This window comes from Blennius ocellaris (genome assembly GCF_963422515.1).
Source record: "Blennius ocellaris genome assembly, chromosome: 24".
Classification (NCBI taxonomy): domain Eukaryota; kingdom Metazoa; phylum Chordata; class Actinopteri; order Blenniiformes; family Blenniidae; genus Blennius; species Blennius ocellaris.
In genome coordinates, this window is record NC_137673.1 from 4601144 (window position 1) to 4626715 (window position 25572).

Sequence of the window (25572 nt, forward strand, 5' to 3'; positions counted from 1 at the left end):
TTCCAACAATAGTTTCCAGTCGGATTGCAGCTTCCTGGGCAAAGTGGGACTTTTTCCACTAAAGTGGTTCAAATTTAACTCCAAATTGCAGTTTTTGTGTCAAATATCTGGTAAATATCCCAGCAATTATGGTTTTCTTTCTGCATTTAATTCGGGTGGAGTCAAATGTTCGCACCTTTATGAAATGTTGAGCGTAAAAACCAAAAAAGAGCGCAGAGATGTGCCAAAATGCACAAAAGTGAAAACGCGTTTGCAGGGTTGGAGATGGCGCGCGCGCGGGGGGGAGGGGGGGGGGGTCGTGTGCGCGCGCGCGTGTGCGTTAATCCCACTCGGTTGTGGTCAGGTGATCAGGCGCGGAGCAGCTGTGCAGCCTCGGTATCGCTCGTCGTCAGACAACGGGAGTCACCGGCGGCGGACGCACATACGCTCCGTTTTTCCCTTCACAACAGCGACATCTCTAAAGCGGCTCGAGGAGCGTCGTGACACCGAGGCGACATGGGGGACCGAGTGGCTCTACTGCTGCTGGCCGTGGCGGCCACGGCTCTGTCTGTCGAGGTAAGGAGAAAGGAGGGGGAAGAAGGGGGGAAAAAAATCCGAGAATTTGCGTTTTCCACCATATTGCCACGATATGTCAAGGTGGCGGCGAACACCACCGGAAGTTGGGCTGCTCTTCCTTCAAAGTTGAGGCTCTGGCTGTCTTTTCGCTTCCTTTATTGGCACTCAAACTGATCCTAAATCAACCAGATACGTCACGTTTTTCATAAACGCTCACTTCTCGTCGTAATATTTCCAAAACGTTGCAGAAAATCCAGTCACAGCTGCTTCAATTGAGTTCAGTTGATTTAATTTGATAGGTCTCGGAGGGACGTGTGAATGCGATAACGCGGGATGAACACTTGTGTTGTTTAGAAACATGTATGTTTGTTATTTTTTTACTGTTTTGTATTTATTTGGTGGTGTTTATAAACAATGTGCAGCATCAGATTGATTCTGGTGGCGTTGTTTAAGTTAAAAAAGGATTTGACCAGGTGCGTGTTGTAATAACATAGCGATCGCAACATTGCTGTGAATCCTATTTGTGAACGAGACACTGATTTGGGGGCATTTTTACTCAAAAATCGATGAATATACAAGCAGATTTGACCGTAATTTACACATATCGGATGTGTCGAAGGTGCAGGTTTCCGTTTTGAGTCGTTCAATCCGCCTTTTCATCTCTCTGAGATGCGTTTTTCTCAAGCGAAGCCCTTTTTTTGTATTTAGACGGATGTATTTTATTCCCACCTTGAGATAATTTAGTGCTTAGACTCTGTATGAATAATAAAAACAGAAAGGCGTCTTGTCATTTTCCATGTCCCCGGGGCTCGTTTTTTAAAGGGAGTGGGCGTGTTTTAGGAATAGAAATAACTCAACTGAGATTTCCAGCCTCGGCGTTAATAAAACGACGCTCGATTTTTTTAAGCGTAAATGAACGTTTTTCGAGTGAAATACTGAAATAAAAGGACACGATAAACGTGTGGGTCTGCGTTTAAAAGCGGGTTTTTTTTTTCATTGAGTCCCAGTCGGCGGAGGGGAGAGGAGCAAGATGGCGGCGGTGCACTGCAGCATTTATTCAGGCTCGGGGAGAAACTGGGAAACCGACGGGATATTTTCACTCGCATTGTTGCTTTTCGTCTCTCCCACGACTCACAATGTCACGAGAAGAGACCCCGTGGACGTTACGACGCCACAAAATCACTGCCCACCGCTTCTGTCACAAGCCATCAATTTCCCTTTGTCATAACAGGCTTCAAAAATGTCTATTTTTAACACGTCCTGTGCCTTTTTTTTTTTTTTTTTTTTTTAATGTAACCTGACGCCCAAAAGTCAGGAGTTTGAAGTATACGTTTCCACAGTGATATTTAAGTTCCTCCTTTTTCAAGCGAAGATGTGATTTCCTTCTGGAAAATTCCCCCCAAACTGGTCATTCGTGTCTGTTTTAAAGGCTGGCTTCAGTATTGAATGTTGTTGGGGAAATTATTGGCAGCGTGGCCTTCCTGTAGGGGAAATTACTCATTCCTGAAGCCACACCACGATTGCCTAAGTCCTGCCCAAGTGTCTGGAAAACTGCAAATCTCTTTTTGAAGGCCGACCTGTCCAGCTATCTCTGTATTTCACAATCCCCGCTGTCGATCAAACCTACCATCTATTAAACTGTTTAAATATCTTCTTGGCTTTTAATCTATTTAAATAAACACGTCTGTATTGTCGTGGAAAGCTACCAAGCTAATTGCAGGATTTCATGAGGTATTCCTACAGTTGGGAACTTCCCGTTTCCCGTCTGGGAAAATGTACAGATAAATGGTGTGTAGTATTTCCAAGAGATGCGTGACACGACACAAAGATGATAAAAGTCAATGTTGTTGAGGTACTTTTAGAGACGCTGTTGTTTTTCTGTCGCGGGGGACGCTAACAAGGGTTACAGCATTTCGCTACTAGCAAAGACACGCCGTCACGTTACGTTGATACAAAATCTGCATTTTAGAGCTCGCTGAAGTGGGAAACTTCCAGTTTGACATGAATTTTTCCCATTCTAAAGTCAGTATTTCACAGACTTCTTCACAAGTGCACTATAATCCTTTTATTGTATTACTATTATCATCTAGTCTGGTAGTGTTTGCTGCAGTAGCTCCAGTTAGAGCATGACGTAGTTCCCTTGTGTCTTTGTTTTTTAATGTGCGCATCATATAGGGATAATCACTGGTCTGCTCCAAAGCAGCTGCTGTGCCGTGTCACCTGTGGTGTATCTGGATCGAAGCTTTGTAAGCATGATGTATCCATCAGTAGCTCCAATTATCGGCCGCCGCACTCGCCTTAGGGCCCTTTGTTGTAGCTGATTTATCCCTTCAGTGTCGGCTTTTTTGTGGTTGGGATGACGGAGGGGACGTGTGGCGGCTGATCCACATTGTTTCCTGCACGTCACCTGTAATCAGCCGGGTCGGAACCAAGAGTTCGCGCTGCTCATCAAGCAAAGCGTCGCCTTTGTCGGCAGTCCTTCGGCGAGGGTCACTTCAGGACCGCCTTTGCTCATTGTGATTCGCCTGTTTACATTCTTCCGAACATCAAAGGGCAAAAGGCGATGATGAGCAATGGAAAGTGTGCACCGGTTGGACTGGAGCCCCGCGCTTATTGTCCGTGCGATTAAACGAGGCCCTGAAGTGACACGCAGCGAGGCCTCGATCTGGCCGGCGCTTCTCGATCCGCCGGTGCTCTCTGAAACGCACTGGGCCGGAGGAAGCGGCTCTTCCTGGCGGGCCCGCCCTGTGCACCGTGTGGAGCGTGGGAGTTGGATGGCAGCCTTTGTGTGTTTGTAAATCCTCGGGAAATGGCTGTTGGATGGGTGCAGGCAGTGTGTTTGTGTGCATACTGCAGTCTTTCAGCCTGGGGCGCCGTGGCCCTCTTCCCTTATTAGCGAGCCTTAATGCCATTATGCCTGTTGGCACTGCCAGTGTTTCTGTCTGTGGCGCCCTCCCTGCTGCTCACACTGCAGTTTCTCTTCTTTTGAAGGAGAAATCCACTTGACACCCGTGTACCTCCCTCCTGCCTCCCGTCTTCATCGCTTTCTTTATGCATTATTGTGCACGCTCACCTGCACTGCCTGTACGTCTCTGTTTGTCATTAGCATTCTGCAGAGGGAAGCTTTAGACGGCCCTCCGAGGAGGAGGAGTATGAACTTTGTGCTTAACCCAGCATGGTGAAGAGAAAACCAACGGTGGCTTGAGGTTTTACACGTCGGGTATGACTTATTGACAATTGAAGTGACCTTTTGATAGAAAAGCCGCTGCTCTGATTTGCGAGATGGGAGAGTCCAGCTATGGGATATTTTCTGTTTTTCAGCGTTTTAATCTGTCAATTGGAAGTCATGTTAGCGCCCAGTCTCCGGTGCTCTGCTGTCTGGACGTCACAGTGAAGCCAAACGCCGGCGGACACGCCCACTCTCACCAAGAGCCTTAAAAACCCGATGAGCTTCTGATTGGTGCGTCGGGGTTCAAACCGCAGAGTAAAGCTCGAGTCGAATCAAGAAGTGGGTCCAGCTGAAAGACGATTACCGTCGTCTCCAGAAAATATATTCAGTGAGGGACATCATTTCCTGCAGCGCTGCAGACGTCAACCTCATTTGGCTGTAAATGTGTGCAAACAGGTTGTGGGAGTGAAAGAAAGTAATTTGATCGAAAATGTTGTGAAATTCTGTTCGGTAATGGTGCGTTTGGTAATCTGTCTGGAATAGAGAGGCAGATGTGAGTTTCTGAATGAGGGAGAGTAGCCATTTTTAAAAGCATCACACTGGTTCCTTTACTTTATTGCATTAAATTGTGAAAAATGTAACTGCAGCCTGTGTATTTTTCTTAAAATCACACTATTAAAGTGACTTGTCACTTCCTGTAGCGACCAGAAAACCTTAAAACGAGGTTGTAGTCTGTCGAGTATTTAAATGTTGTGTGTATTCTCATTCCAAACCAAAGTTTAACATTTAGATCATTTAAATGAGCTCAAGCAAGCCGGTACAGGGTTTCCGGTCAATCCAGCTCAAAGCAAAATAGGCCAAGAAATGATCCATTTCTTTGGTCACGTCAAAAAGGTTTTTTTTCCACATACAAAAGAGTATGTTGCCAGATATGCGCTCCATTTTTGGTTTTGCAGTCTGTTTTTTCTTGCAGTCCCACCGCTTTAATATGAGGCTGTCAGACGCAGCCTGTCGTTCCTCCTGTCAGAAATATTGGATATTGACAGAAGTCGAGAGCGTCTGTCCTCTTCAAAAAAAAAAAAAAAAAGCGTGGCGAGAAAGGAATTTGTGTCAAGCATCTCTTGGTTTTTTTTCTTCCCCCGCCCCCATCTTTCTTCTCTCAAGCCTTTTTATAATCCAAGCAAGACTGCCAAGAGCCGGCTATGAAAATTCCTTGTGGGAGATCCACATTGTCTGTCTGGGTTGTGTCAACAACAACAACAGTGACACTGCAGTGCTCCCAATTAATGCCCCCCCCCACCAGCACCACCACCTCTGTCTGTCTGTAGAGGAGAAAAGAATTCCTGACCTTTTTCATACGTTGTTCCTGTCGTCATGGCGATCAGGAACGACACATCTACGTGTCAATGAGGGATGAAAATCAGCTGTTTTTCAGCATCGAACTCCCCGTCATACGTCCTTTTTCTTTCTTTCTTTTTTTTTTTTTTGCTCTCCAGTTGCCCCCCCGTGTGTTTTTCCCTCTCTGACGGGCGGCATCCCCTTCTTTTCACGGCATGGCAGGAATCTAGCGGCGCTGGTCGGAGGCCAGCGGCGAGCTGAAAGGGCGGCTTTGTGCTGCACGGGCCGGCCTCTGAATGAGATGAACGCAGGCATATCGAGTGTCTGATGGTGTGGACGGCGGCTTCAGAAGATGGGTTTAGCCCTTTTGTTTTACAATATCAGATCAGGATTGGACATTATCCTGCAACAACTCATAAGAATCAACAATTTCTCCTGCAAAGCGATGGTCTGAAAAGCCTTCTTGTTGTATTTCTCACCTATTCCTCCTCGTGACGGCCTTATAATGAGCTCTAATAGGTCAAACACATACTTCACGGCCTGCCTGTCCTCTGGGAGCGTTCTCCCCCCACCGTTCATACCAGAGCCAAGCTCCCACCATTCATCACCACTCCACTGTTCTTCCCGTCTGTAAATATCAGCAGTGCGCCACAAAGACACGGTTTTCATTTGGACGCTGCTGAGTAAGCAGCTGTTGGTTACAGAATCTGAATAATAAGCTGTGAAACGCGCCGGACGGACCAATTACTCAGCAGCAGCTTCCACGGAGCCGTTCCATCTTTACTCGCCACGGCGCCGATGCTGCGGCGCCATTGTGGCCAATCGTCCGGCCATCAGAGCCCCGAGTCACATTGAGGCCTGCGGCGTGGCCAAAGCGACTCTGACCTTCCGCTCGGATACGACCTCGCGTTTGGTTCTCGAGCTTCTCCACAAAAACGAAGCACTTTACCGACACTTGGAAGCGGGACACTCGCAGAACGTTGTATATCGCTGCAGTGTTGATCTCAAAAAGAGGGGGAAGCACTGATGTTACTGACTCATTAACCCAGCATGGGCAGAGCGGTTTTGATCCTGTAAATGCTGAGTCAGCAGAGAGATGCACAGTAACTGTAGTTGTTGAGTTGAGTCTGCAGAATTGGAATTAAACACATCCTCAGTGTTGGATGTGTGCTGAAACAGCCAAGAGACTAATGAGGACAATTCCACGTGTTCCCCAGTGTGAGGCGAGATATTTATCATAGTAGCAGTTTTGTTTTGCAAAGTTTGCAAAATCAAAATTCTTCTAAACGTGTTTCCCTTCCCAGAAAACGGTAAGAAAGGGTCTGGAGCTGATCCCACATGCCTGTCGCATCTCCATTTAATTTTTACTCGCCAATTCATCTCAAATGTTTTTGGATGCGCAGGTGAAACAGGGGAAACGGGGGATAATGGTGTTGACTCGTACGCCCACAATTGTTATCGGTTGCGCTGCAGAATCCGTCCACTAGTCCCTCCATAGAGGTCAACTCCACAGGAGATCGCGGTATTGTCCTGTCTGGCGACCAAGATTACATTTATAATGGAATTCTGGAGCTTTTCAGGCACAAAAGTTAAACAGAGCCGCTCAGAAAACCGGAGAAAATTATGCTTTGGGGGAAACATTTCCTGTTTAGAACCACAGGAATATTCCCTGGCTCTTCAGACGTCTTTCCATTATTCCCGTAGCTGCTAAAAAAAAAAAGCCGATTTTTGCTGATTCGTCGTTCTGAAAACTTGATTCTTTGCACTATCGACACATTGAAAAGCCACGACTCGTCGTTTCTAGGGTCTGTCTCTCAGAAGTGATCTCATGCGCTCGACGTCTTGGGCGTGCACGGTTTCCATAGCAGTGCAGCCTCTTCCCCCGGTACCCAACACTCGGACTATAATTAGGCCGCTCCGTGTTATTTCCCCCCATCCCTCGCCTTCCATCTATTCTAACCTTTCTTTTTTGTTTTTTTCATTTTGAAATCTGTGTCATCCTCCATACAGTATGTCACTGATGAGCTGCACGCCATCGGCTGGAGACTCGCAGATCAGAGGGCTTCTGAAACTCGCGCCTCTTCGAGGCGGCAACACACCATCAATTGTAGATGACAAGTGCTCTCGCAGTCCAACTGTGAAATTGGAACACTTGTTTGAAATGCCAAGCCATGCGCGCGTGTGTGTGTGTGTGCGCGTGTGGCAGAATGTGAATGAGGGGGACAGATTTGCGTCAGGAGGTGGACGAGTTTTCTCGACCATGGCGTCTATTTCTGGATCTGTTTCCTGTTTGGGCTCCATGATAAAGTCCTGTTTGCGCTTCCTGTGTTTGTACAGTTGTGTGTGTGTGTGTCTGTCTGTCTCTCTCTCGCTTTCTCATTGTGTGTGTGTCTTCTATTGTGTGTGTGTCTTCTATTGTGTGTGCACATGCTGATGTATGTACGTGTTTCTGTGTATAAGTATGTTTGATTGTGTGTGTCGTGTGTGTGTGTGTGTGCTCGAGTCCACATCCCCATAAGGACTTTGAAGCTTCCAGCAAACAATCATTTAAAAAAAAAATCCTTCGATAGAAATCTTTTCTATCGTTTTTATTTGGCAACACAATTATCAGACCACCAAATGTTTAACACGCAGCTTTATTGTGTGTGTGTGTGTGTGTGTGTGTGTGTGTGTGTGTGTGTGTGTGTGTGTGTGTGTGTGTGTGTGTGTGTGTGTGTGTGTGTGTGTGTGTGTGTGTGGCTGCAGAGTTAATGGACATCAGCAAGGTCAGGGCCAGTTTACTCTGAATGAGCAGGTCGTTACGGTGGTTTAACTATCACTTTTACACACACAAACCCACACACACACACACACACTCAGCTGTCTTCCCAGGCGAACCCCCCCCCCCGATGATGAAATTCCCGCTCCCAGGTGACTCTGGTAATGGTGTTGCCTCAGGTTGCTGCAGCCATGACGGAGGGAGGTTATCGCAGGCCGTTCCCCGGGGCCGCCTGCAGCCTCCGTTTCCATGGTGATTATAACTCAGGAAACCGAGAGTCCCTCCATCACGTCTCGACAAATTAAGTGGGCAGAAGAAGTCAGAACTGTTGGTTATTTTTGTCTCTCTTTCTCCCCTTACACGCTCCTAATCAGATTTAAAAGAGATTTGTCTGAGATGTTAATTCCTGAGGAAACCCTGGAGTCGCAGCTTAATCGCGCTGAATATGAATGAAGACAATCATTTAAACAACTTCCACTGAGAGGAGCTTTTTAACGGAGACGAGGACACGTTTGGGGGAACGTTCCATTGCGTCAGCTTGACGTTTCCCGCCGAGCGGATCGACGTCCATTCAAGTCGGAATCGGATTTATTGATTAAAGAAATGCCTGAATGAACGCTCGGGTTTCATTATAGCCTCATTCCCACACTGGAGAACAAAAACCACGCCCAGATTGTTCCGTTTCTGTCGGTGCTTCTGTTTCTTCAGTGGAATTGTAAAGCGTCTCATCTGCACTGTAGTGAAAATTCGTATAAAAAAAAAATGAGAGTTAAATGTGAGTTGTAGTATTTTATGTAGATGTCTGGACAACGATGCTCGGAGCCTATGAAAATACTACTTTTTTCTAAACGCTCTGTCTCCGTGGAAACGGGGAAAAGGCGACTGTGCAGTTCTAGTGTTTGAAGAGCCAGCATCCTTTTCCGTATATCGTTTTCTAAGCGTTGCCACGTTAAACGCAAAACTCTTCTGAAACAAGAAGTCAGGCTTTTATCTGTTTATACGACGTTAAACACTACAAAAGTGGTGAAACGTGCCGCAGCAGCACTCAGTATTTTAATGAGTGGCCAGTGAAGGGCTGTTTGACCTTCTTCTAATTGAGCAGGCAGCGTGCGGGGATCTGCTCGCCGGCAGCAGGCTTTAAGGGAAACCGTGTCGGTTTGTTGTATCTCCAACACGCCCCGTCACTCGTGTGGGAGCCACCTTTGTTACCGACCGCGAGCCGACATAATCTGGGGGCGTGTGGGGCGGCGACGCCCCCCCCCTCGTCTCGTTAGCTGTGGACGAGGCCGAAGACGTCTGGAAAAGATGTGAGAGGGTGGAGGGGTGGAGGGGTCGTGTGTGTGGAGCTCTTGCAACACATCTCACTCCCCGGGGAGCGCTACCCCCCCCCCCCCCTCCCCAGCCCCCCTTCGGGGATGAGGGCTGATCTGAGGAACCCTCCCTCTCTCACCCCGCCCCCGCCTCTACCTTCACCCAACTCCCCCGTGGCAGGCCTGGGCCACACAGATAAGACTGTACAATTAATGGCACTGCAGGACCAGCGCCCACGGGGACACTTCAAAGTGTGTGTGTGTGTGTGTGTGTGTGTGTGTGCGTGCGTGCTCCACTGGAATAGATTAAACTGTGCCTCAGCCATGTGAGGGAGATCATGCATTGTGTGTGTGTGTGTGTGTGTGTGTGTGCGCAACTTATGTGATGTAATATTTCTCTTCCATTCACATGCAATGACTGATGAGGCCATTAGTGTCCCTGCAATTCAGACTCTATTCTATTAATGTCAGTCTGGTGAGGGTATACATTTTTTTTTTTTACATAAATTGCGTTATTGTGTCTGATTATCACACCGGCGGCTCTGTAGCTCCGACTCGTGGCGGCCGCGTGCACGCCATCTCTTGATTCTGCCGATAGATCTGATTGAAGTCACCCGTGTGTCGTGCAAAAGTGCCGCATCACAAACGTCCTCAGGCTGGCAAAGCACTCCGTCCAATTGCAAGGCCAAATAATCTCTCGTTAATCTCTTTACGACAATAAACTTGTGTGTTATTGCATTACGTTATTAGATAGTTTTTTTGGGGGGGAGTTTGTCCATGTTGTTTGTTTTTTGTTTTTTTTTTCCTCCTCTTCTCTCTCTTTTATACGCCTCCCTCGGGGAAATGAATTTGATTTCATCCTGAAATTATTGCGCTGATGTTGAGTGCTTTTTACTGCTTGTGGAGGAACATTGCACGCTAAGCCCCCGACAACATGGACGCGGGCTTCGTGCATCTTAATTTTGTGGGCCCAGATGGGACCGCAGGCCCGAAAGATTAGGTCTGCGTTTGCTGCCCATAACCGCCGTGATCCCCCCCCCACCCCAATGCCGTGCCGCCGTTTGCCTGCAGACACGCAAACATCTGCAAGTGCTCTGCGCGCGACTCCTCCGCCGAGACGTACGACCGTACCATGCACCATTCAGGCTTTTGTTTGCAAGACTATCCACAGTTGTTTCTCCTCTGGCATCTTAAAAGTAAGAAAATGGTATTTTCTTATCAAGCGAAAGGGTTCTTTCGTCAGATAATTAGATTAATGGCGGCAGCGTGGGGCCGCGCAGCATTTTTTTTGATGAATTGCTGGGTTTCTTGCGTCTCATTTCTGCTCGCCGCTTTTTTGCTCCGACTTCAATTAAATCATCTTTTGAGCGGTCCGTCTCGTGTGGGATCGGCCTCGTATTCCCAGACGTCAAAGGCGATGGCTATCATACCAGATTGAGACCAAAGGGGGATATTTCTCCCGGCCGGGCTGCCGTGATAATCCTCAGTGCCCAGATTATTACCCCCGCCCTCCATGGGATCAGCGGCTGGCAGCCGGGCAGGACGGCGGACCAGAGCTGAGACGTAAAGGACAGGAAAGAAGGCTGGTGTCCACACAGAGACGGAGCAATTCCGTTTACAACAATGCTGTAGTGTTCACGCCAGGCCTGTAGGGGCGCTGCACACAATGCCACGTATGGACGCGCCGAGGGAACACGCAGACGTGTAGGGAACGATTCACCGTAAAGACCGAGCAGAAGACGATGGACACGACTTTGTGTGAAGCAGCCATTTCTCTTTCCTGCCTCTCAGATATCCACCAGCCTCTTCCTCCTCCTCCTCCTCCTCCGTCACGTTTGGCCGTACAAAGAGCTCGACCTTCTGTTCGAGCCCGAAGCCTCATTGTCCAATTCATCTGTTCTCCAATCTCTCCCTGTCCGCCGCAATTGTGGTTATTGTTCTTCCCTTTCACTTTCCTGCCTTCGCCGTCGTCCCCAAGACTCTGATTTATAATCTTTCCAGTCGAGGTTCACTCCCTCCTCTCGTCCTCCTCCCAACAACACCAAGCAGCACAAACCAGAGCGAGGCTGTGATTATAGAGCCGAAAGAAGAGGACACACAGAATTTGAATATCGGCAACCGGTCTGCGCTGATTTTCCTTCATACGTCCACAAAGCTCTTGGTTTATCATCGTCAGAAAGTAACTTTCATCTTTTCTTGGGTTTAATGAGCAGGATGGGCTGTGATCCCCACCTGTTACCCCCCCCCCCTCCCCCCCCCGAATGAACCGGGTTGGTGCAGATGGCTTGGCGTCATGACTGATGGCCGCCAGGGTTAAGTTGTCATGTGTTGGAGTCGAAGGAGGACCACGGCCAAGAGGGGATTTTCCACCCTGCTCTGTGTGTGTGTGTGTGTGTGTGTGTGTGTGTGTGTGTGTGTGTGGGAGGGGGTTAATGATTTCACTGGCAGCTTGTGATGTTGCCCCGGGGGGGGGGGGGGGGGGGGGGGGGGTGTGAACTTTTCAAGGTGCAAATATGACCCCCGGAAGTGAAAGCTGATCTCCTGTGTGTGTGTGTGTGTGTGAAGGTCTCTCTTCATTCATGAGACGTCACACTGATGAAATACTTGCCTTCGGGTGTCTTCTGCTGTGCGTCTGAGGTGCAAGTCGCCAAGCCTCCGCTCGCTAAAAGTCATTTGAAATCAAAACGACCGCGATGAAAGGTTGGCCGACATTTTGAAGGCGTGGTGAAGTTAACATTTACCGTATTCTGGAACAGGAAAGTTGCATCTGGAAAATAAATGTCACATGTTTTGTTGAAGATCGTCATTAAAGGCTTCGGATTAATTCGGCCGTCGTCTCTCAATCAGAAGGTTGCAGGTTCGACTCCCCATCTCCCCCTGTCACGGTGTAAGTGAAAGAATAGCACGGTGGGGGTGAAATCCATTTACTGGAGATCAAATACCATCGCCGGGTAAACGAAAGATTGTGAAACTAACGAGGACACGAGTGACACAGACGTCTGCTTTTGAAAGCTGAAGAAGTTGATCTGTGCAGCGATGCAACAGAATCGATCCCCCCCCCCCACCCCCCCACCCCCACCCCCCCACCCCCCACCCCCCGCTCATATCAGAGAAGGGAGGGAGAAAAGAAAAATCTGCTATCCATCTCACAAAACAACATTTGTTTGCCTGCCAGGGTCTTCAGAACCATTAACGAGATTAGGGAGTAGACAATGGCACCCCCCCCCCCCCCCAAACCCCCGATCTCCTCCTCTTTCAGCCTCTCATTTAGACGGCAGCTCATTTGCCAGCACAATGCCGACATTCAGCGACTCCTCTCCACAAACCAGCATGAATTAACACAGAAATTAATAGGTTCATGCTAAACTTTCCCTGCCACACACACACACACACACACACACACACACACACACACACACACACACACACACACACACACACACACACACACACACACTCATGGCTTTGCCTCCAGGCCATCCTGCGCTTGTTCTGCACTACGAGAGAGAATAAACCCCATCATGTCCTGGAAAGACACAGACTGCTCCTATACGGGACGCGCCACGGCTGAAGTGTTTGATTGCTTGTTGCTTGAGGTGATTTATTCCTGTTAAGGTATTGATTTTTTGCGCGTCCACCACTTCAGCTTCGCTCCTTCGCTGGGTTTTTCATTTCCAGCCTCGTGTGTTTTGGAGCAGATTGCGGCAGGAGAAACGGCGCGAGGAAGTGCAGCAGTGTTTAAGTCCAGGCTGGCGTTTTCAATTAAATTGGAAGAGAAGCGTCTGCCCCGGCCCTCATCTTACTTTTCATCTCGCACGCTAATCTCTCCCCGCCCCTCCACCCCAGCAATAAAATTTAATTGCGTCCTGCATTTTTCAGCGCAAGAGCTCAAGGAGTTTTAACCGGAGCGGTACGTCTCATTAAATCTCCCTCATGTCTCCTGTAGGTGCCTACAGATGTTTCCATGGGTCTGCTGGCGGAGCCCCAGGTGGCCATGTTCTGCGGTAAACTCAACATGCACATCAACGTGCAGAGCGGCAAGTGGGAGCCAGACCTGTCGGGCACCAAGAGCTGCATCGGCACCAAGGAGGGCATCCTGCAGTACTGCCAGGAGGTACAGTACAAGCTGCTCACCTTCTCTTTCACTCCAGCAGGAAGAAAAAATCCTGGAATATGTCCCAGTTTGCAATAAAGTTTGAGCTGATTTAAATCAATGCATGTAGAGAGTTATAAAAACCTGTATGATCATATTAACCAGCAATAGGTTTATTAAATAAAAATATGATAAGACAAAAGTGTGAATTCTAATCTATGGTTGGGGCAAGAAGCAATATTTTCCACTGGTGCAGGAACTGGGCTGACCACTGCCCCCCAGTGGACAAAACAGACGTCACACGAATCGTCGACACTGCAGCTTTAATGCTGAGATGACTTGGTGTGTTTTGTGTTTAAAAAAAAAAAAAGAAGAAGAAGTGAGCTTCAAGGTTTTGAGAAAAGACATTTATCTATTTTAGGCAGCAAAGACTAAAGACGCTGCTTTCAGATTGATTCGCCCGTCACAGATATCGCTCCCCATTTCGCCGCCTCATAACGACCCTCAAACGTTTCGCGGAGGTTTGAGCCGTCGCATTTCATCGCAGCGACATTTGAATGCGAATTGCAAGTCGACACCAAGAGCAAATTACAGTGATTGAGCAGGTAGCGGCGCAGCGTCTTTATTGGAAGTCGTCACTGAAGGACTTTCATTGTCGTTGAGGCGCCGTCTGGCAGCTTAAACTGTAATACGACTTCATCAAAGATGTAAATGACGGTTGAAGCTATGAGTTTTAAGTGCATGCAGTTTGCTGATTATGGAGAATTCACCCCCTTGAGTGTTGCTGACCCCGATCTGAACCCTGGGAAAAGGCGTCCCCCTGACCCCCCCCCCCCACAGAAGGCTTGGCCCACTTTATAAAAACAGATGCCGTAGATCAACTTGTTCATGTGCAAGAATCCAGAGTGCGGCGCTGCAGCAGGATCGGGATCCGGTAATTAGCTGTATTACTTGTTGAGCCAGTGCAATTGGATTGTGTGTGGGAGGGCATGCAGCGGGGGATTAGGGGCATCTAGAGTAGGCGTGAGGAGTGGAGAGTTTCCATACGAGGTCACAGGGTGGCGACTCGCCTGCAACGGCCGTTTCTCAAGCAGCTTGACAGAACTCGGCGCCGCTGCGATGGAAATCCACAGAGGACTTTTAGTTTGCAGGTGACTCTGGTTGGAAACATTTTGTTCTGTGTGTCAGAGACAAATAAGTCTGCTGTGAGTGAGCAGATTTGTTTTTAGCCACCAAAATCCCCAATTTGGCAACTTGACACGATGCCGAAACTCTGCTCGGTAAACAAGCCGCTTAAGTCCACGTGACCTCGCCCGGCCGCCGCCAGCTTGTAATTAGGCTGCGCGAAGCTAAATGCGCGTGGAAAACTGGTCCCGGTGTGTCTGGAAAAAGAACTATGTGGACCCGTCTGTGCAGGTGTACCCGGAGCTGCAGATCACCAACGTGGTGGAGGCCAACCAGCCGGTCAGCATCCAGAACTGGTGCAAGAAGGGCCGCAAGCAGTGTCGCAGCCACATGCACATCGTGGTGCCGTACCGCTGCCTGGGTGAGTCCGCCGATGTTCCCCCTTTGTATTTGTATTCGTGTGTGTGTGATACCGAGTGCTCGTGTCCTCTGTGTCGCAGTGGGGGAGTTTGTGAGCGACGCTCTGCTCGTACCCGACAAGTGCAAGTTCCTTCACCAGGAGCGCATGGACCAGTGCGAGAGCCACCTGCACTGGCACACCGTGGCCAAGGAGGTGAGGACCCACTGCTGAATACGACCAGCGTTCAACCTGCGCTCAGTGTATATGGAAACGGGCCGATCGGGAAGAATTCAGTCACATTGACAAAACAAGTGGCCGCTTAAATGCAGCTGCTGCTTCTATGAGGCTACGTTTTGTTCTGGTTGTTCAGACATGCATTTGTGGGATGAGCAGCGGAACTAAGTATGTGGGTTCCATGTTAAAAAAACACAATTCAGAGCGGCTTGCTAATTCTAAGATCTTGCCTCTTTATCCCAATAGAAACAGTTTTAGCCTTTTAGCGCTCTCCAAGTTTTACTCTTTTCTGGAAGACTCATTTCAAAGTGTGAAATAAGAGACAAAAGTTTAGTAAAAAACGGTTTAAAAAAAGAAGCTCCAGGTTCTCCAGCTGCAGACCCTTCATATCCACCCATCGTCCTTGTCTCCGTAGTCCTGCGGCGACCGCACCATGAATCTCCATGACTACGGGATGCTGCTGCCGTGCGGCATCGACCGTTTCCGCGGCGTGGAGTTCGTGTGCTGCCCCGCCGAGGCGGAGCGCGACGCCGACAGCACCGAGCAGGACGCCGACGACTCCGACGTGTGGTGGGGCGGCGCGGAGACCGACTACTCCGACAACAGGTACAGCAACGCGCCATGGTTTCAGTTCAGCAGTCCCACCAGGCCACAATATCTGAAGCATGCGTCCTTCCTCCATTCATTGTCGTCCTCTTCCTCACTGCCATGCCCCCCCTCCTCCTCCATGTGTCTCCTCACCCCTCCCTCCTTTACCTCCTCGCGTCGCAGCATGGTGCGGGAGCCGGAGCCAGCAGAGCAGCAAGAGGAAACCAAACCATCTGTGATCCAGGAGGTGGAGGAGGAAGAGGAGGAGGTGGCGGAAGACGATGACGAGGAGGAGGAGGAGGAAGAGGAGGAGGAGGAGGACGACGTGCTGGACACCGACCGGGACGGAGACGGCGAGGAGGACGAGGAGGTGGCCGGGGAGGACGAGGACGAGGACGACGACATCATCGACACGCTCGACGACGGCGACGACGAGCCCACCACCAGCGTTGCCATGACGACCACCACCACCACCACCACGGAGTCGGTGGAGGAAGTCGTCCGGGGTAATTAACATTGATTAACATCTGGAACACAAACAAGGGGCCCGGGGGCCAAAACACCTTGAATTAGTTGTTGCTCTTTTTTTTTTCTGTTCTGCATCTTAAAACCATATTTTTGTTTCGATTTCTCAACATATTGAGGTATTTTTGTGTGGGAAAACTGTTTTATTATACAGTACGCCTCCTTTATTTCCTCTCAAACCGCCTCAATGCTTCTCATGTTATTTTCCCAGCTGTCATTTTCTCCAGTTCGTCACATTCATCACCTCCCAGCATTCATTAGGCACAATAGCGTTCGTGACGTGTGTGTGTGTGTGTGTGTGTGTGTGTGTGTGTGTGTGTGTTCTCCAAGACGTGTGCTGGGCCAGTGCGGAGACGGGTCCGTGCCGGGCCATGCTGTCCCGCTGGTACTTTGACCGCGAGGAGGGCCGCTGTGCCAAGTTTATCTACGGCGGCTGCGGCGGCAACAGGAATAACTTTGAGTCAGAGGAGTACTGCATGTCGGTCTGCAGCAGCGTCAGTAAGTCCCGCCCGCTGCCCCGCTGACCTCCGGCCCGTCGTCCCACCGCCGCTTATTAACCGCTGCAGCCTCCCGCTTGGCGTGCTTCACTTCTTCTCACACTTCCTGCACGTCGGATATTTGAATAATCCTCTGAAGTCACTACTCGTCTTGTAACTCTTCTGCTGCTTCTCCCGAACAAACTTCGTCTGCCAAAGTCCGAGCTTTGCGCCCGGTGGGAACAAGGATCATGTTCAGTATGTTTAACATCTCGCCAGCCGCACACGTTAAATACGTCGAGTCTGTTTCAAATCGGCTTTACGTTGCGTTCGCTTGTAAAACATGCAGGTTTAAATGGGATCAGAAGCTTTTTTTCCCCCCTTTTAACTGCTTTTTTCTGATCAAACATTTGAATAATTATGCAAAACTAAACTTGTGTATGAAGGTAAGACCTTTGAATCGTGTGCTTTGAAATTTTTTTTTTGTAAATATAGAGGTGTCCTCCTGAAATGTACGATTTCCCCCAAAATGTCTACATTTGACATAGACTCCGTACACCAGTGGTGGAAACTGGAATGGCAAGAGGTAACAAACTTCCTTCATAAATGACAGTGTTTTCTACATTCTGTTGTCTTTTCAGGTTATTTTTCAAATATTTTCAAAGCATTGCCGCTCCCGGCTCTTGTGAACGTAAATACTGCACAGTTTATGATTTAAAGAGATTCTCCGTCACGTGTTTCACGCCCGCCCGCGGCGTTCGCTCCTCATCACCGAGGAAATGACTTCGCTCATTCAGCCAGACGGGGAACCGCCGCGCTGCAGTTTTAAAAATGTGAAATATTCCGAAGGTGACAGTCAGAAAAATCTCATCACTTCAGCATTTCACGCTCCGAGAGCGAACCCACCTTCCACATCACATTGTGCTGATTGATTATCGGCGCGATCGTTAAAACTGGAAATGATCGCCGCCATTATTTTCAGCGTTTTGATAAGTTGAGCCATCAGAGATATTTCCTGGTGGAGAAACAACTTTCTTCACTGCATCCTGAAGCCGTTTGTGACTCGAAGCAGGAGGTTGAAGCTCCCGATGCTGATTTCTGTGTGTCAAGTTGGATGACCTTGCTGTGTGTGTGTGTGTGTGTGTGTGTGTGTGTGTGTGTGTGTGTGTGTGTGTGTGTGTGTGTGTGTGTGTGTGTGTGTGTGTGTCTGTGTCTGTGTCTGTGTCTGTGTGTGTGTGTGTGTGTGTGTGTGTGAGTTTCCCTGCAGCAAAATGCACTCGTCCTCTCCCTGTCCGCCTGTATTTTGATCTAATTTTATCGACAGTGTTTAAGTGCCACATTGTAGCTGCATGAGTAGTTTGGGAGCTGAGAAAATACTGCAGTGACTTCTGACGTTCACACACTCAGTCAGTCGTTTAGTCCGTCGTCAGTCGTTTACTCAGTCTTTTAACAGATAAAAACATGCGTCTTTAGCACCCATTATATCTGTAAATTCACGTTTTGTTCACACATGACTGAAATTGAACAGTTTGTGTTCATGTAAACAAATGAAATGCGTTGGCATTTCCGGCCGTCTCCCTGCTGGGGTCGGAGTGAAGAACCTCCCTCTCTTGTTCCTGTGTCTTGCGCAGCCGTGCGACCGCCGCCGGCGTGAATCAATTTCACGTGGCCGTCGACCTTCACGGCTTCACGAATCCACCGGCGGCCACTCCTGAGCCGCACGTTTGGAGGAAAGATAATCGACTCGCCTCTTGTTAAATCCCAGTTTCACGCAATATCCCATCCAATTATATATATATATATATATATATATATATATATTTTTTTTTTTTTCAATTTCGCCTGGGCTGCTGCTCCCACGGGATAAACTCTGGTGTCAGGTTTGGCAGGGGAGCTGGATCACGCTCTCAATGAAGTTATATAAATGGGAGTGGGTGCAGGCGGGGGTTGTCTGCTGTGCTTTACAAAGGACTGCAGGTCATCTGAGGCTTTCACTTGTTTGCTCCTCGGTGGGTGTCGGCTTCCAGCTACAGCCGCCTTTTGTGTTTTCTTTCTCTCCTGAGCTCACACTAACGCCATTAACCCACTTTGGACTGGTTTGTCCCAGATTCGGCACACGAAAGTCCCCGGAAGTCTCCTCACCTCCTCCGCTTTGTCTTTTGTTCTCCGCCGCCGCCGCAGTCCCCACGGCCACGCCCAGCTCCCCCGACGCGGTGGACCACTACCTGGAGACGCCGGCCGACGAGAACGAGCACATCTACTTCCAGAAGGCCAAGGAGAGTCTGGAGGCCAAGCACCGCGAGAGGATGTCCCAGGTACTGGTGCTTCGGTCTGTCCGGTGTTGTACGTCATTATGCCGAACCCAGCCGCCGCGGTGACTGTGCAGAATAAATGTCGGAGTGTTTTGAAGCAGATTTGGTCCCTGGAGGCCGAGGCCGCCGAGCCGTTTCTCACTTTGATTGTGTTTTTTTTAATCAAGCGGCTCGCTCTCCGGCGGAGAGCCAGATAGTCCGCGGCAAAGTCACCGTGTTCAAAGCGCCAGACGAGAAACAAGCACTTGATATTAGGGTTTTTGTGGGGAGGAGCGAGTAGCTGCAGGCGCTCCATCAACCGATTTCACACGGCCGCCTTCCTCCTCAGAGGTCCGGTCCGGCCTGGAATCCTTCCAAGGACTCAGACTTCTTCTTCTTCAGACTTCGAAGGAATGAACAGTGATGGTTTTCCTGCAGAATTACTCTTAAATATACATTTTTACTACATCAAACCCACATTTCTTAGTGGTGCCCAAAATGTGAACAAATAGATTTGCTCGTTATTGAAACGTGACTTAAATAACAAGTTATTCAGAAAAAATGGTAAATGTGTAACAAAGCTGAAGAAACAGTTTGCAGCCAAGGACGGCAGCGCTCTGATAAAACCGCGATAAAGATGATGGGTGGAATCAAAGAGGAAACGCTTGTAATGAAGGATTTTCCTCTGCCAGGTGATGAGGGAGTGGGAGGAAGCTGAGAGGGACGCAAAGACTCTTCCTCGTGCCGACAAGAAGGCCGTCATCCAGGTGAGAAGACAGGTGCAGCGCATCAACACTGGTCGTATCCACCTGGAATATACGTGACATTCATCCGTCGGCGTTTAAAATGAACTTGTGAGTCGTTTCCCACAACGGGAAATGACTTGCGTCTTTTACAACGAAGTAGTGAATGCGTGATTTACTAAAGACTGAATGGCGGTGCAGCGTTTCCAGGAGAAGGTGGAGGCTCTGGAGCAGGAGGCGGCCAGCGAGCGGCAGCAGCTGGTGGAGACGCACATGGCCCGGGTGGAGACGCTGCTCAACGACCGGCGCCGCCTGGCCCTGGAGAGCTACCTGACGGCCCTGCAGCAGGACCCGCCCAGGGTAACACACACACACACACACACACACACACACACACACACACACACACACACACACACACACACACACACACACACACACACACACACACACACACACACTTTAAAACAAGCCTGCAAACTCGCATCCTGATGCGTGAATATTTGACCTGCATGTGTCTTTACACGGTTTATTTGTGTGGAACATGGAACCAGTGACGGGGTCAGGAGCCGCGAGGAAGGATTTAACAGCTTCACACAGGAAAACACATCTCACACCTCACACATTAGCAGCATGAGGCTCGTCTCGGAATAGAAGCGGCAGAAAAACAAGCTCCTTTTACAGATTTGACTTTCAGATTAAAGTTGCAGCTTCTTCAAGATTTGAATTCGGCTTCTTTTCTTGACGCCTCTTCAATCTAATCCTGCCAAAAATAAGCTATTTTCTACTTTTGAGGGATATTTATACCACTTCCAACAGTAAACAGTAAATATTGCAGTGATTTTATATTAAACTTCTTCTTTTAGCCGATTAATTCATATCAACAGGAGTTTGTTGCCTGTATTTTTCCTGAAAAATAAGGTTTAACACATACAAATTAAGATTTGTTCCAGATAAATACAGCCGTGTTTCTCATAAAAGGGTCGACATTAAAGCAGAGGAGCTAAAAGTGTAAAAAGGTGTCTGACGAGAGAAAGCAGCAGACAGGCTTGTTTTAATCAAACGGAGAGTTGCTGCAGTCTCGGCTCAATATCAACGACTAAAAACAGCATCCGACGTCTCGGAAGCTTCACATCTGATGAGATGCTGCTGCTGGAGCAGAGGTGCCGAACATCTGGAGCGCCGGCCGGAAACACTTGGAACATTTCCTCCTAAATGGATAGAAATAATCAGAACTGATGTGATTCAAGAGAATAACACAAGGAAGCACATATACATACTACACCCCTCACCTACATGCATAGACATACTTAACCATGTACAAACCCTTTGTTGATAATCTATATAAAAAAAAAAAATTATTTGTATTTTTATAAATAGATTTTTAACAAAATAACTCATCTTAATCTTTTAGGTATAGACATGAATCATATTTCTTGTTCAATCTGCCTAAAACTATGTCGGAAAAACCTCTCAAATTGATCTTGGAACACAAAAATGTAACGTTCAACATTAACAACAATTTGATGAAAAATGTTTTACTTTGAATGTGTAGAATTGAACAATAAACCTATAAAATATAAAACTTAACATTGCCCATTTAAAACCAATCAAGTTTAACTTTACACATAGAAAATTTACTTTAAACTTGCAGAAATGAACTTTTATGACTGTAGAATGTAACTCTAAACATAAGAAAATGGCATTTTGAAAAATTCTTTTGCACAGATTAATGTTTTTGTCATCGCATTTTCAAAATAAAATGTCAAATCTGTCTCAGAACTCTCACGCCTCAGAAATCTTTGAGTTTAACGGTTCGTGAATAGCTTTTCTCCAACATTATCTTTAAAGTCCCTCTTCCATCTGGAACATTTATGGAAAGAAGATGCGGATTTATGCTGCAGAAATGTATAATTGCAGGAAAAGGCTTCGCTCCCCTGAATGCACGGGTCTGTGAATTTGCCTTACAGCCGCGTCACGTCTTCAGCCTCCTGAAGAAGTACGTCCGGGCCGAGCAGAAGGACCGGCAGCACACCCTCAAACACTTTGAGCACGTCCGCATGGTGGACCCCAAGAAGGCGGCTCAGATCAGACCTCAGGTGCTCCCAGAGTTGAATGGAGGACCGAAATATAAGGCGGTAAAAAATACAAATGTATATAATCTATGATCTAAACCTCTAACCCAGCTTGTTGTGCAGGTTCTGACCCACCTGCGTGTGATCGAGGAGCGTATGAACCAGTCTCTGGGCCTCCTCTACAAAGTGCCCGGCGTGGCCGACGACATCAAGGACCAAGTCGGTGAGTCACAACCCCGGAATCCTCCACCGTTCAGTCGGAGCTTGTCGGACATGGAAGACCGGTGGAGGACTCCAAATTCCAGCCCTCCTTTTTTTTTTTTTTTTTGCTCCCTCTCTTCTTTGATAAGAACGTTTGGCCTAATTCTCCGGGTCACAGTCAAATGAAAGCGTTTGCAGGGGAGATAAATCCCCTCCTCTCTCGCTCTAAACCTGCAGCCGCTGTTTACTGGAGTTCATGCGTCACGCAGCCATCTGGGATTCTGTCTGAACCAAACACACACATCCAGCACCAAGCTTTTACATTCATGTCACGTGTCTTCTCATATGGGAGCGTTTATGTCTTGGATTGTGTATTTCAAAGGTGCATTAATAAGTGAACATGGACGAAGTAAGAGGTTCATACTTCCCCCTCTTCCTCCCGGCAGAGCTCCTGCAGAGGGACCAGGCCGAGATGGCCCAGCAGCTGGCCAACCTCCAGACAGACGTGCGGGTGAGCTACGGGAACGACGCCCTCATGCCCGACCAGGAGCTGGGAGACGGCCAGAGCGACCTGCTGCCCCAGGAGGACACCCTGGGCCGGGGGGGCATCGGCTTCATCCACCCCGAGAGCTTCAACCAGCCCAACACCGAGAACCAGGGTAACGCACCTTCCCCCCGAATCACCCGGGCAAATATGCTGACGACAGTGGAGCTCTTCAGCTGAGAAAGTGTCATTTCGCTTATTTGTTGTTGTTGTTGTTGTTGTGCTCCAGTTGAGCTGGTGGACTCTCGCCCCAGCCTTGACAGAGGAATTCCCACACGGCCAGGTTGGTTCTGCTCTTTCTAAAAATTTATGTTTTTCGAGTTTCTAATAAAACGCTGTAGAGTCCGCTCTTAACACTGCTTTGGAAATGTGTCCATATCAGAAAACCAGAGGTTTCAAAATTCAGAACTTTACGTCAGAGAGTTTGAAAACAGAAACAAAGGTGATCCAAGGATCAGTCCCTGAGGGACGCCACATGTTGCTGAGGCGTTCAGAGTGAAGGTCGTGTTAGGACAGCATTGTTTAGATTAGCATATAGCGATCTGTACGCCGCCGCTACATGCTGCCGTCGGCCGCGTGTCGGCGTCGATAATAGGTTGTGCTTTTCCTCGACCTCGCCAGTGACCGGAATGAAGATGGAGGCCGTTCCCGAGCTGCGGATGGAGACGGAGGACCGACAGAGCGCCGAGTACGAAGTCCACCACCAGAAACTGGTAAAGGCTCAATTGGAGGCGTTCCGCTGGCCGTCGACGTCGTCGTGTTCCCACGGCGTTAATCTCATCCCGCTCCTTGTCAAACCGGCACAAAACCCTCGATCTAAAGCCTTTCACCTGACTCCCCTCACCTTTAATCCACTAATCCCCACATTTCACCGCGGATCACATTTCCCACTCGTTCACATAACGCTCACCCCTCAATCAGCTTTATGCTGGATTATTCCACATGCAGTGTTTCATGTATGTCCAGATGTCTCGAACAATCAGATTTAGAAATTCGCCAACAATTTGATGATTCATCGCCCGGCTGATGACGGCGTTGTTGAGATTGCGTGTTCCGTCTGTGAGCGGCTGAAGCCGTCACTCCTTTTAAGTTGAGCTGAGTCATTCGGCATCAGCGCCCCTTTGTGTAAATCACCCGACGGCCACGAGGAGGAATTATTTCCACCTTTGTCGAGCGGCGAGACGAGACCGTGACGATCGGGAAGACGACAAAGCGAGGCGGCGGGGAATGGAACCGCACTGGGGAAGCGGCGTAATTATCACTAAAGACGTCCTCCTCACCTGACCGCCGCCTCCCGCAGGTCTTCTTCGCCGAGGACGCGGGCTCCAACAAGGGCGCCATCATCGGGCTGATGGTGGGAGGCGTCGTCATAGCAACCGTGATCGTTATCACCCTGGTGATGCTGAGGAAGAAGCAGTACACCTCCATCCACCACGGAGTGATCGAGGTGACTGACCTGCGTGTGTGTGTGTGTGTGTGTGTGTGTGTGTGTGTGTGTGTGTGTGTGTGTGTGTGTGTGTGTGTGTGTGTGTGTGTGTGTGTGTGTGTGTGTGTGTGTGTGTGTGTGTGTGTGTGTGTGTGTGTGTGTGTGTGTGTGTGTGTGTGTGTGTGTGTGTGTGTCAATAATGAAGCCACATCATCACAATTTCCAACAAAACCATATATTTTAAAATGTAAAAATGCTTCCAGAATATCTCTAAATATAGATCCTCTCCCCCCCCACCCCCACCCTCACCCCCCCACCCCATAGGTGGATGCCGCCGTCACCCCCGAGGAGCGCCACCTCTCGAAGATGCAGCAGAACGGCTACGAGAACCCGACCTACAAGTTCTTTGAACAGATGCAGAACTGAGGAGATTGTCACACACACACATACATCTCACCCCTCCTCCCTCCCTCATCCTTCCTTCCTTTATCTCGTCACAAACATACAGAACAACTGTAGCTGGGGGTTTCTTTCTTTCTTTCTTTCTTTCTATTCTTTTTTTTTTTTTCCTGCCTGGGCCGAGCCGGTTTGCACCACGTTCGTTCACTTTATTGGAGCACGACGTCTTATTAATTACTTAATTAACTTTATTTCAAAGTCGTGGCTCCGTCTGGGCCTGCTGATGTATGACAGAAATTAAAAAAAACAAAAAAACAAAAGGCCCGCCCGGTGCATCAATTAGTTATTTCATTTTGCTTTGTTTGTTTCTGGGGAAAGAAGCAGGTTCTCTCCACACTGAGTCAGGGCCAGTGTTTAGGTGGATTTCTTTTCATTAGTCTTTATTACTTTCAGGTGTGTGCAGGCTGATCGGACCAGTGACGGGCGCATGCTGACCCGGGCCTCATTTACAACACCTGGTTGCATGCAGAATCCACCGCATCCTCATCCGTCTCTCTTCTAGATTGAAAAATAGGCAACGTGACGTATTCTAAATGAGGCCCGGCGTTTCCCCGCCTTCTGCACCACTACTGCACAGTCCACACTGGAGTCTCTCCCTCCTCCTCCTCCTCCTCCTCCTCCTTCATCACCCTCCTTTTTTTTTTAATTTTATCTACATTCTTACAACAGCTGGGCTGTGTTAAGTCACACGAAGCTCTTAAAGGCTGAATATGTAGTAATTATGTATTCCGAATGAGCTGTTTTTAATTTTTCTCTTTATGGTTTTGTTTTTCAAAAAAAAAAAGAAAAAAAGACGAAAACGGAGAAGACGAAAAAAAGTACCAAAAAAAAAAAAAGTCAACTGATGTAAAGTCCCTTTTTTTTAAATTACGTGTAATGTTACTGAAGTAATGCTGAAGTCTTAGCTGTTCCTGTGTAGTGCATGACGGGATTTGGAAAAAGAAAAACACACCTACGGAAAAAAAAAAAAAGAAAAAGAAAGGAGACGTTGACGCTGCTCTCTCTCTGAGATCCTTTCTCACATTATAGATTGTCATTCTAGCAAGATTGTACATTTAGTATCTTTCTCGTGATCACGTGACTTCAAAACGATGAAAAATATATATGAATCTAGATGAACGGGCTCTGCTTTGATATCATGTACAAATACACATTTAAAATCTGTGATTTTCTTTTTGGGATTTTAAGTGTGTTTCTCTTTTATTTTTATTGATTTTTTTTTCTTTTTTTAAGAAAAAAAACCTGCTACTTTCCTTAAAGCT

At 48.2% G+C, this 25572-nt stretch overlaps 1 protein-coding gene across 2 annotated transcripts; it reads left to right on the forward strand.

The window, feature by feature from the left end:
- The first annotated feature begins 350 nt into the window (after window positions 1-350).
- On the forward strand, window positions 351-25409 carry appa (amyloid beta (A4) precursor protein a). 2 transcript variants are annotated; one of them, XM_080519613.1, is made up of 17 exons: window positions 353-555; window positions 13077-13244; window positions 14640-14769; window positions 14849-14961; window positions 15398-15588; window positions 15754-16076; window positions 16426-16593; window positions 18753-18886; window positions 19555-19629; window positions 19807-19965; window positions 21576-21704; window positions 21804-21903; window positions 22328-22540; window positions 22655-22708; window positions 23047-23138; window positions 23726-23872; window positions 24176-25409. In XM_080519613.1, the coding sequence occupies exons 1-17, from the start codon at window positions 496-498 to the stop codon at window positions 24275-24277; spliced, it is 2358 nt and encodes a 785-aa protein (XP_080375739.1). In that variant the 5' UTR covers window positions 353-495; the 3' UTR covers window positions 24278-25409. The 2 variants fall into 2 exon arrangements, with proteins under 2 accessions (XP_080375740.1, XP_080375739.1); XM_080519614.1 differs by lacking the exon at window positions 16426-16593 and having other exon boundaries at window positions 351-555.
- The last annotated feature ends 163 nt before the right edge of the window (window positions 25410-25572 follow it).